The 12,860-nt window shown below is 40.3% G+C and overlaps 1 protein-coding gene across 3 annotated transcripts in view; it reads left to right on the forward strand.

Annotated features, from left to right (window-relative positions):
- The window catches only part of TXLNB (taxilin beta), a 98,621-nt gene that overhangs the window by 22,434 nt on the left and 63,327 nt on the right, over positions 1 to 12,860 (forward strand). For 2 of the 3 annotated variants that reach the window (XM_075267880.1, XM_075267881.1), the window contains exon 2: positions 5,149 to 5,585. In XM_075267880.1, coding sequence (XP_075123981.1) covers positions 5,156 to 5,585 — 430 coding nt within the window. In that variant the 5' untranslated portion in view covers positions 5,149 to 5,155. Of the gene's footprint in view, positions 1 to 4,942; positions 4,963 to 5,148; positions 5,586 to 12,860 lie in introns of those variants that run through there. The other variant, XM_075267882.1, reaches the window with a different exon arrangement.

The following is a 12,860-nucleotide window of genomic DNA, read 5'->3' on the forward strand; positions in this document are numbered from 1 at the left end:
ACTCCGCCTCCTCCAGCAGAGCCAGCGCTGATTGGCCGAATTCCGTACTCTGGCCAATCAGCACTGGCTAATGCATTGTATTGGCGTGATGAAGCAGTGCTGAATGTGTGTGCTTAGCACACACATTCAGCTCTACTTCATCGGGCTAATAGAATGCATTGGCCAATCAGCGCTGGCCAATGCATTCTATTAGCTTGATGAAGCAGAGTGTGCACAAGGGTTCAAGCGCACCCTCGGCTCTGATGTAGCAGAGCCGAGGGTGCACAAGGGTTCAAGTGCACCCTCGGCTCTGCTACATCAGAGCCGAGGGTGCGCTTGAACCCTTGTGCACACTCTGCTTCATCAAGCTAATAGAATGCATTGGCCAGCGCTGATTGGCCAATGCATTCTATTAGCCCGATGAAGTAGAGCTGAATGTGTGTGCTAAGCACACACATTCAGCACTGCTTCATCACGCCAATACAATGCATTAGCCAGTGCTGATTGGCCAGAGTACGGAATTCGGCCAATCAGCGCTGGCTCTGCTGGAGGAGGCGGAGTCTAAGGTCGGACCTGAATGGAGACTGGTGTGGAGCGATCTTAGACTCTGCCTCCTCCAGCAGAGCCAGCGCTGATTGGTCGAGTTCCGTACTCTGGCCAATCAGCGCTGGCCAATGCATCCCTATGGGAAAAAGCTTATCTCACAAAAATCACAATTACACACCCGATAGAGCCCCAAAAAGTTATTTTTAATAACATTCCCCCCTAAATAAAGGTTATCCCTAGCTATCCCTGCCTGTACAGCTATCCCTGTCTCATAGTCACAAAGTTCACATTCTCATATGACCCGGATTTGAAATCCACTATTCGTCTAAAATGGAGGTCACCTGATTTCGGCAGCCAATGACTTTTTCCAATTTTTTTCAATGCCCCCGGTGTCGTAGTTCCTGTCCCACCTCCCCTGCGCTGTTATTGGTGCAAAAAAGGCGCCAGGGAAGGTGGGAGGGGAATCGAATTTTGGCGCACTTTACCACGCGGTGTTCGATTCGATTCGAACATGGCGAACACCCTGATATCCGATCGAACATGTGTTCGATAGAACACTGTTCGCTCATCTCTAATCAGAAGGGCCAGCTCTGTCCTGGGGAACCGCTGACTTTAGGCACAACTGATCCAGCTGTTACTTACAGAAGTACTCTGATGACTCTGCAATAGTAGGCCTCATCAGGTGGTGGGTGACAGAAGGATACTGTCCGTGGTGACCTCCATGCGGGAGAACAAATCCCATCCCATGTATGGGACCTTGATGGCACTTGGCAGCACTGTAAGTGACCGTCTGCTTCACCCCAAGTGTGAGAAGGAGCGCTATCGCAAGTCCTTCCTTCCAACCTCGATCAGGCTGTATAATTTACATCAGTCCAAGCGAAGATCACTCCGCACAGAAAACTAATGATTATGACTATGAAGTCTTCCTTCTTTCTTCTTCTGTTCCTTAGCTGCTATAGACTCCTAGTATATCTTCTCTTCTCAGCATATGTGTGTCTACGTCTGTATTATATTACTGTGTATTATCCTGTATCTGTATTACTATGCTGCTGTAACATGCTGAAATTTTCCCACTGTGGGACTATTAAAGGATTATCTTATCTTAATATACTGTAGGAAGCCTGTAGTAGAAGTGGATGGATTTCTTAATATGCTGCAATATACTGTAAAGGGATAGTAAAGGAGGAATATACTGTTTGTGTGTCAAAATTTCCGATTTTTTTGAAAGTGTTAAAATATATCAAAAACTGTATAAATTTGTTCACCATAGTCACAATCTTAACAACCCACAGAATATAGCAAACATGTCACTTTGCCTGCACAGTAAACACCGTAAAAACAAAACCCACAAGAAAATGTAGCAAATAATTTATTTTCTAAATCTCCTCATTCGGAATATTTTTGCATATTTCCAGTACATCATAGAAAATATTAAATTGCATCACCATGAAGTACAATCTGTCTTACAAAAAATAAGCCTCGATAAAGCACTTTGGTTAGAAAAATAAAAAACTTTTAGTTTTTAGATGGGGGGAGTAAAAACAAAAATAAAAAATGGCTGCAGTGAGAAGGGGTTAAACAAACAGGCCCAACAGTAACAGCTGAAGTAGTTAGATGGGGGAGGTAGATGGGATCACTAACAGTCACCATCCAGTCTCAACCTTACAAACTTGTATTTTAGGAACCACAGCGTGAGATTTCACAACTCTGATATGTGACATGGTTCTAGTACCTCCATCTTACTAATATGAAAATGTGTGTAAACAATTTAAAGAAACAACTGTACCTTAAAGAAAGTAAAAATAATATGAAAAATCTCCACTCTTGTCCATAGCAGAACCAAATGTGTCCTTTCCCTAAGTGGCCAAGGTATTAGGTACATTAGGTACATCTGTACATCTGGCCAATGGTTAGCATCCAATTGTTTAGATTATATAAGCATAGTCAAGAGGTTCTGTTCAGACGGAGCAACTTAGTGGAAAGATCGTTGTTACCATACGTGTGGTTTGAGTACATGATGGCACAAAAAACAAAAACCTAAAATCCAGTAACTAACACTATGCTAATGAGAGAGGTCATAAAGAAGTCAGCAGACTAGATCGGGCTGCCAAATAACCATACATTACAAAACCATCTCTCCAAAGACCATCTTTGTGTACCTCATGTCAAATGGACTAAAGCAGCTACTGAGAACAGGAACTAAACTACAGTCAGCACAAGCTTCATGGGTATTGTATTCCCCTTCCCAATGTCTAAAAACTGTTCTTTCTCACGTGTCTGCTTTATGATGAGAGACTATGTCATTAGTCACTGTACACATTTTTTATCTAAGTACGTTACTATCTTGGCACTGTATTCTTTCCCAACTATCTACCTCTTTTCCCCCTCAACCTCGCTTCTTAAACACCTAAGATAAAATGTACTCCAAAGTCTCTAGCATAGAGGAGCTAACTAGTAGGTTTCTACTGTATCTCACCCAAGTGATGGTCAGCACTTCTCTATATGAAAAAACTCATATACTCATATACTAGGTAAGTATAAATACTAATCATTCCCCCTATATAGAATATAAACCTATCAGGAATGGCCTACCCAAAATTTAAAAAAAAAAAACACACCAACCACAATTCTACGGTAAACCTCAATATTTCATTAAAAATGTTTAAAAGCAATAAAATCAAATTATCGCAATTTATCGCACACATCAATCCAAATACAGTATTTATATTACACCATGGTAAAGTACACAGTGAAAATCCTGAAATATAAAATTAAATAAATGTGTATAAAGTATATTGTGTCAAAATTCACATACTATATATATATATATATATATATATATATAGTGAATATGATGCAGAGAACTAATATCAGAATGCATATGTCATACAAATCAATTGTGATGCAATAAGTATAATCATCAATACATATAATGCCCAAAAGAACCTGAATCTAATGTCATTATACTAAAAGTGGACAGAGTTACATCAGCAGACTTACTGTAATGTACAAGATGAATACGACTTTCATAGGCTAGATAGAATCTACATAAGTTCCACTTTCTTATATGTGGCCCAACATGTCTCAGGCATACCATACACATAAAATAACAATGACCTGTACCATAAAATGCCGCAACCTCCACCTGCAGAATAATTTGTACAGGGCATCGGAAATCCTAGTTTTACAGAAGAACGCTTATATAGTTCATATATAGGACTTACTTGTTTTTTCTATTTTTTTCACATAATTTTTCAACTAATTTTTGGGGATTTTTTGCAGTTTTGTAATTAGTAATAACAACAAAATAAAACATAACAACACATTAAATAAAAAAAATGTTACTAGTACACATTTTGCACTTCTAGTTTCATATCGTAGTAGATATGCCCTCCTTCTATATTTAGTATCATACTTTTGCACATTAGTTTCACATTTTTTTGTATGGATCACATTTTATTTACCTGTTCACTTTATATTTTTTTTATTTATATTTATTTATATTAATTTATTTGTTTATTTTTTTATTATAGATGGATATAATATTTTTATTTTAAAAGTTCATCTGTTATTATTAGGGAGCGTTCACCCTACCGTCATTGTCCGACAGGTAGTGTCCGTTTAAAATCTCGCACGGACATTAGCAGCAGACACTAGCTGTGTCCGTGACAGTTTTCATTCATTTAAATGGCGATCGGGTGCGTTCTTTTGCACTCCGTGCCTGTCCTTGGCTGTCCGTTTGTAAAGATGTCCAACTTTTCAAGCGGACAGCAAAACCCCACATGTAGGTTTTTTTTATCTGATTGAAAAGTCGGACATCTTTACAAACGGACAGCTAAGGACAGGCACGGAATGCAAAAGAACGCACCCGATCGCCATTTAAATGAATGAAAACTGTCACGGACTCAGCTAGTGTCTGCTGCTAATGTCCTTGCAAGATTTTGAACGGACACTAAGAGCGGACACTACCTGTCAGACACTGAATAAATCACCTTACTACACTCCACGATGAGCAGAGCAGCCGAAGGCTTGTAATAGTGGCACAAGTGACACGATGTAGTGAAATCATCGCACCACCTGCACCGTGATGTCCTGTGCTCCCTGCTCTGTCGTAGAATTAAACTGTATCGGAGTTCAATTGCCCAGTTTGCCCCCCCCCCCCCCTAATGATGGCCCTGCTTGAAACAGAAAACCTCTATCCCTTTAGTAGGTGCAGTCATTTGAAACCCTTTACACATTTCCTATGTTCTCTCTGCAGTGTGGTAGCCAAAATGGTATCCTAATTTACTGGACTATATGGATGATTTAGGGCTGTGACTGCTGTTCAGAATATATTTCTTTCTCAAGAATAGAATTTGGACCTGTCAATGAAGTAAACTGCTTGGACACACACTTGGAAAAGAACCAGCTGTGCTTTGTTATATTTGTTATTTCGAGGTATCGCTGTTGACTTTTCTATGACTATTTTACAGCTTTACTGTATCTCTAAATGTATTCCCTGTAATATACAATAGCTGTTTATTATGTGATGGCTATATTTTTGTATGTAATGCTAGATATGCATAAAAAACAATATATATATGGGTGTAAACTGAATAAAACAATATTCCATATTTTCTCTAGGTGCAATATGCAGAACAACAATGAGAACAATGAGAACAGTCATGATACACCAGATAACCAGCTTTCCGTAAATGATAACCCGGTGTCTCCTGATCAAAATGGCTTACCATTACTTGATGAAGTATCACCAAAACCAACTGATTTGCAGCCTAGTAAAGACGACACATGTGGACCGGATGAACCCGACATTTCAGAGGAGCTGAGCAGGCAGCTGGAAGATATAATTCAGACCTATGCTTCTTCTGGTTCTGTAACTGCCGAGAACCAGATCAGTGGTTTGGCCTCCAAAGAAGAACAATTGAATGATGATGGAGGGACTGAGGAGGTATATGCAGAGGAGCCAAAAGAAGCAGTTCCTTCATCAGATCCCTCATCGGCCAAAGACTCTGCTACCAATAAAGACCAAAAACTGGATAAGAAAATGTTGAAAGGTTTAGGTACGTGATTATATGTTGTACAATGTATTTTTTTTTAAAAAAAATCTATTCTAAACAAGAATTCACTGTGAATTAGAAATATCATGGTTCTCATGAAACAGAAGTCAGGTGGGGAGGCCAGAACTTTCCATTGCCTCCGCTGTGACATTCCAACTCTTAGTCAGATTACTGACTCCATTTTTTTCAATCTAAATCTTTAAGTGTTTAAATGAAAGTCCATTATACACTGGGCCAGCTTTGCTTATCAAAATATGCCACTTCTAGTACAACATACGCTAAAAAAATTGGTAGACATAACTTGCACCCATTTTATTAGTTCTTTTAAACACCTTTTCACCTTGCTCAATAAGTGGACATTTTGAAGCAAAGTCATTTAAGGAATAGACGTTGGAAAATAAAGGCCCTATTAGAAGGTTCACTATACAGGGCAATTATTGACAAAAAACACTCCTAGGAACGCTCATTGCCCATAACAGCCCCATCTAATAGAGCTCAATAGCAAGCGAATACTCTCCGGTTGGCTGACTGTATCAGTGTTTCAGTATATGGTGCACATTATGAGCATCACATTGCCCTGTGTAGTTGGGGGTCCGCTGCTGACAATCACGGCTGTGATCATTCCTTCTCCATTCAATTTGTATTGGCCTGTGTAATGAGCAAATACAAATGAATACCGATCAATGTTTTTCTCATTGATCACAACTCCTATGGCCAGATATCTGACTGTGTGATATAACCTTAATCCAAGAGAGTCCGAAGATGCACCAAATTTATCATTCAGCATGAGTCACTTTCTAAACTTAAGACATTATTAGTAAATCTGCTCCTTTTACATTTCAGCTCCTCACCATTAGCTAATACAGTTCTGTTCACTTCTTTGTTAGTAGAATTAGTTGTATACAGTTTTGCTGTCTCTGAATTGATACAACAATGTTCTCATTTACTTCATTTATATAATAATGAAGCTTTATTTAAATAGGGTTTCCCTTCTGGGCAAGTTATCTTCTACCCATAAGAGATCACTTGTAGATCAGTGTGGGTCCAATCGATGAAGCCCCCAGTGATCAAATAGGGGGATTTTTAGCCCTCATTATGAATAGAGTGATGATCAGGCAGCATGCACATCACTTCATTCATTTCAATGGGAGCACCAGAGATATTTGAGCACTGTATTTCGGGTTTCTCCGGCACTCCCATTGAAATGAATGGAGTGGTACCCAACCATAGCCCAATTCAGAACAATAGACAAAAATCTCCCATTCTTCACATCAGGGGTGGTTTGAATGGAAAGACCCCCACCTGATCTGTAATGTATCCCCTATCCCTTGTGTATAACTTATTAGTTATATGTAGAACAAAAAAGACAAAAAAAAAAAAATGGGGGGACATATATGAACAAAGATATGTAAATGTAGCAGAGTTAACCCAATCTTCTGCAATTGGTTAAACTATTGTATCTTCTTGTTTTTGTTGCCTTCTGTGAGAAGAGATCACATTGAAGAAGTTTAACCAATTGCAGAAGTCGCTGAGCTGTTAGGCCAGTCCAATGATGCTGAGCTGTAAGGTCAGCCCTTCTGACAGTGCAGGGAGAGTAATGACACTAATATCACTGGTACTGGGACACGTAGCAGCAAGGTAGTGACTAACTCTACACTGACTCTAACTAGCAGACCCATACTTGCTCTAGAAGGTCTCCCACCATCTAGAAAAAGAACAGGCACTATTACTGTTTGCAAGTAGAGATGAGCGAACACTAAAATGTCCGAGGTTCGAAATCCGATTCGAACAGCCGCACACTGTTCGACTGTTCGAACGGATTTCGAACCCCATTATAGTCTATGGAGGGAAATGCTCGTTTCAGGGGTACGCAAAATTCGATAAAATCATACTTACCAAGTCCACGAGTGACGGTCGGGCTGGATTCTGCTTCAAGTCTTCTCCTGGCGCAGGGTCCCCGCGTCTCCTTCCGGATGGAATTCACTCTGCTAGGCATCCGGCCTAGGCAGAGCATGCCTGCGCATGCGCACTCGGCTCTGCCTAGGCCGGATGCCTAGGCAGAGTGAATTCCACCCGGAAGAAGACGTAGGGATGCAGCACGGAGAAGACTTCGAAAAGGTAAGAGAAGAACCAGCATTGACTGGCAGAATGTATAGCATTCTGCCAATCAACGCCAGTTCTGCATCGAACCTGAAACTTCGAACAGCTAGTAGTGTTCGATCGAGTACGAGTATTTCGAATACCGTAGTATTCGATCGAACACCTACTTGATCGAACACTACTCGCTCATCTCTATTTGCAAGGATGATGCCGCAATAATAAATAGCATGTTTTCTCTTAAACCTGAAAAATGTGAAAACGCTTTAAAACCTTATTAAATATTAATTACCAACATTTGACCACCAGAAGTGTCCTCATAGTACATTACAAAATGAACCGATCAAACAGAACATTTCATTATGAAAAATCAAAGTGATGCTAGTGCCAAATATAGTCCTGGCTTTGTTACCGACTGCCTGTTATTTGATGCTGACCCAGGAGCCAAGTGTTGCTGAGATGGTTTATAGCCTGATGTGACTTGGTGACAAATTCAGTAACATTACGACATCCTTAGTGTGGATGGTGTACAATAACTAAAGAATCACATGCAGAAAACTTAAGGACTCAGCAGGGCTCTTGAACCACTAAGTAAACAGAATCATAATGTAACTGTATAATAAAAGCAACAAAAAGTAATATAAAAATCTAGTGTACAACATTAGATGCAACATATTTACAATGCATATACAATATATATAATGCATATACAATGGACTGAAATTTTGCTTTATGGGTTGTTCAAATATTCTCTTAAGCTCTTTTTGCTAGAACCTTTCACCTAAAGTATATTCTGGTAAAATTGTCTGACATATTATTCAAAGAAAGCTGTAAAGTATAAAACAAGGCCTTAATATGGATGTTCACATGGGACCATGGGGCTGCCTTGACACATAGTTTTTGGTGCAGTGTATTTGAGTACCAAAAGTGGTTCCAAATGGAAAGCAGGGTAACGGAAAGCTATTTCCTTCTCACTTTTTTGTTTGACTCAAAAAATACATCAATAACTTGCCTTATTTTTATCACAGAGGCCCCCTCTGCTTTTGTTACAAAAACTTGGTTCAGAGGGGCCGATAGTTTGTGTAGACTTTCATGCTGATGTTGGCAACAGAGGCACTGACTCAAAAATGGAAACACTGCTTTATTCAGGTGGGCCCTATCCTGTGGCCCTAATCTGTGGAGCTGGCTCGATATCCTGGGTTCTGGTGACAGACTTCCTCTAAATCAGTGGTGTAAATACTGGGGTAGCAGTGGCAGCGACTGCCAGTGGGCCCAAGACATTAGATGCTTTTTCTTTTTTAATAGGCCATTACCTGCTGGAGTAGCTCAGCAGCTAATGGGCCCTATTTACTTACTGATTTCTTGTTATAAATAGATTTAGGTGTAATCAATTTTTATTGAAATTTTGCAGAACAAACAAGATAATGTATAGAAAGGAGAGCAAAGCCTAAAAGGGGTCGAATCAATAGCTCATATAGAATCTACATAAGACAGGAAAGAAAAGAACAGAAACAAAAAGCAAAAGAAAACAAAAAGAGATAATGAGACAGGAGAACCCCAGGGGCCAGATCGACCCAAGGGAACTATTAGGGGCAACAAACAATATGAAGGGGACACAACACCACACAAACAAGACATTATAAATAGATTTAATACAAATACTGGGGCAGGTAAACTAGTCTCCATGCACTGGAAATTTAGCATAGTGTACACCAAAAGTACAGTGGGGCAAAAAAGTATTTAGTCAGTCACCAATAGTGCAAGTTCCACCACTTAAAAAGATGAGAGGCGTCTGTAATTTACATCATAGGTAGACCTCAACTATGAGAGACAAAATGAGAAAACAAATCCAGAAAATCACATTGTCTGATTTTGTAAGAATTTTTTTTCAAATTATGGTGGAAAATAAGTATTTGGTCACCTACAAACAATCAAGATTTCTGGCTCTCACAGACCTGTAACTTCTTCTTTAAGAGTCTCCTCTTTCCTCCACTCATTACCTGTAGTAATGGCACCTGTTTAAACTTGTTATCAGTATAAAAAGACACCTGTGCACACCCTCAAACAGTCAGACTCCAAACTCCACTATGGTGAAGACTAAAGAGCTGTCAAAGGACACCAGAAACAAAATTGTAGCCCAGCACCAGGCTGGGAAGACTGAATCTGCAATAGGCAACCAGCTTGGATTGAAGAAATCAACTGTGGGAGCAATAATTAGAAAATGGAAGACATACAAGACCACTGATAATCTCCCTCGATCTGGGGCTCCACGCAAAATCTCACCCCGTGGGGTCAAAATGATCACAAGAACGGTGAGCAAAAATCCCAGAACCATGCGGGGGGACCTAGTGAATGAACTGCAGAGAGCTGGGACCAATGTAACAAAGCCTACCATCAGTAACACACTACGCCGCCAGGGACTCAGATCCTGCAGTGCCAGACGTGTCCCACTGCTTAAGCCAGTACATGTCCGGGCCCGTCTGAAGTTTGCTAGAGAGCATTTGGATGATCCAGAAGAGTATTGGGAGAATGTCCTATGGTCTGATGAAACCAAACTGGAACTGTTTGGTAGAAACACAACTTTTTGGAGGAAAAAGAATACTGAGTACACCATACCTACTGTAAAGCATGGGGGTGGAAACATCATGCTTTGGGGCTGTTTCTCTGTAAAGGGGCCAGGACGACTGATCCGGGTACATGAAAGAATGAATGGGGCTATGTATCGTGAGATTTTGAGTGCAAACCTCCTTCCATCAGCAAGGGCATTGAAGATGAAACGTGGCTGGGTCTTTCAACGTGACAATGATCCAAAGCACACCGCCAGGGCAACGAAGGAGTAGCTTTGTAAGAAGCATTTCAAGGTCCTGGAGTGGCCTAGCCAGTCTCCAGATCTCAACCCTATAGAAAACCTTTGGAGGGAGTTGAAAGTCCGTGTTGCCAAGCGACAGCCCCAAAACATCACTGCTCTAGAGGAAATCTGCATGGAGGAATGGGCCAACATACCAACAACAGTGTGTGCCAACCTTGTGAAGACTTACAGAAAACGTTTGACCTCTGTCATTGCCAACAAAGGATATATAACAAAGTATTGAGATGAAATTTTGTTACTGACCAAATACTTATTTTCCACCATAATTTGCAAATAAATTCTTACAAAATCAGACAATGTGATTTTCTGGATTTGTTTTCTCATTTTGTCTCTCATAGTTGAGGTCTACCTATGATGTAAATTACAGACGCCTCTCATCTTTTTAAGTGGTGGAACTTGCATTATTGGTGACTGACTATATACTTTTTTGCCCCACTGTATGTGCAGCTAGTATATGCCGAATAATCTAAGAAGATTCACCTAAAAGAACTTACAAATATATCACTCTTGCCACTTCTGATTTAGAGATGTCACAAATACTGGGGTAGATAAACCAAACTCCGCAGACTAAAAAGTTGTCTTAGATTAAATGGTATATACTAGCTGCACTTACTTTCTGGTTAAAACTAAGAAAATGCAACAAAATAAAAAAAAAAACATACAAATTTTCTGAATTCGCACATTAAGGTGCATTTTATGCAGATAAAACAAGGTTCTGTCACAAAAATCCAGAGAAAAATATACACGCCCTGATCAGATATACATAGTTTAATATACACCAGATTTTCAGAGCTAAGTCTGCAGGTTTCACATTTTACATCTGTCCCCCCATCATTGGCATAAGGAGGAGCGGCAGGGCCCTGTGGTGAACTTTTGACATGGGGCCCCCCGACTAATGCCAAAGACCCCGGCCGACATCCCCCCCCCCCCCGCATGATTATGCCCCATAGTGGCCCCTGCACACAGTATCATGCCCCACAATGGCCCCTGCACACAAGTTATGATGCCCCATAGTGGCCTCTGCACACACAATATTATGACCCATAGTGGCCCCTGCACAAATGACCCAGTGTGGACACCCATGAACAATTATTATACTCTGGGCTCTTTTCAGACCGGAGACCCAAGGGGGGGGGGGATACAAACATAAAACACATAATTACTTACCTATCTCCAGCTCCTCTGCACTACCCACTGATGTCGGCCATCTTCAATGATGTACGGGGCATCGCATGACTCGGGCCTGTGTCATGACGCATATGGATGCAGTCCCCGGTCATGTGACGTCAGGGACTTCACACTAGTAGGCCCGAAGCCTGCCCGGATCCCGGAGAGCTAAATAAATGGGGCCCTCTTTTTATTAACAAAAAAATGCAGCGGTAGCGGGTGTCGCTGGGGTCCTTAATGTCCCGGGCCCTGTGGCAGCCACTACCGCTGCTACCCTGGTAGTTACGCCACTTCCCCCCATTATATAGACTGTATACCACGGTATAAAGTGTCCCCCACAGTATCTTATATTGTCAATGACTACTGAATGACTCTGGACATCCATTTATTTTCTTTACGTTCTTGAAAAAATACATCTTTACTCCATTGTAATAAAATGACTTTAATTCAGTTCCAAATCCATGTGATATTAAACCTATATTAAAGAAGCTCTTCTAACATTAGCATTTCACATGACGACACAATGATTTAGTTTCTTGTCTCCTGTGTAGGTGACGTCCACACTGTAGATGTGAGAGAGGAGACAAATGTAATATTAGAAGCGTCAGAGGAATGTAGAGTTAATTTCTGTCGCTGTATTTCGTCTAGAGACCTCCTTGCAGATTTTTTCTGGAATCTTTTTTTTATGCTTGATAATCATAGCCCATTATGAAGACTGGAGTTATAAACATTTCTAGCACATATTCAGCAGATGTGAGGCTTTTTTATGCCTGCTCATTAGATTTGCAAATGAATCCATGGATTACCCAAATTCATGGTTTCCATGGGTATGGTAATAAGGCTTTTTCTTCCTTTCTTCTGTGAAGCTAAATAGTTAGAGCACTGTATTCTTCAATATGTCACAGTAAGTGGAATAATTGATTTCATTCATGCAGACCTGGAGCATGGCAGAAGTGTACGTGGTTTTCAAAATGGGCATGTCCAAGTGTACCACAAATGATTCGTGATACATTATACTGAAATATAACATATGCACTGGATTTAACACTATTCCATCACCTCTGTAAGTCAACACCACTTTTGCTGCTCATATATTAAACATTACATATATTTTTGTATAGATTTGCATACATCATTTTAGAATA

Source organism: Leptodactylus fuscus, chromosome 3 (assembly GCF_031893055.1).
Source record: "Leptodactylus fuscus isolate aLepFus1 chromosome 3, aLepFus1.hap2, whole genome shotgun sequence".
Taxonomy (NCBI): Eukaryota; Metazoa; Chordata; class Amphibia; order Anura; family Leptodactylidae; genus Leptodactylus; species Leptodactylus fuscus.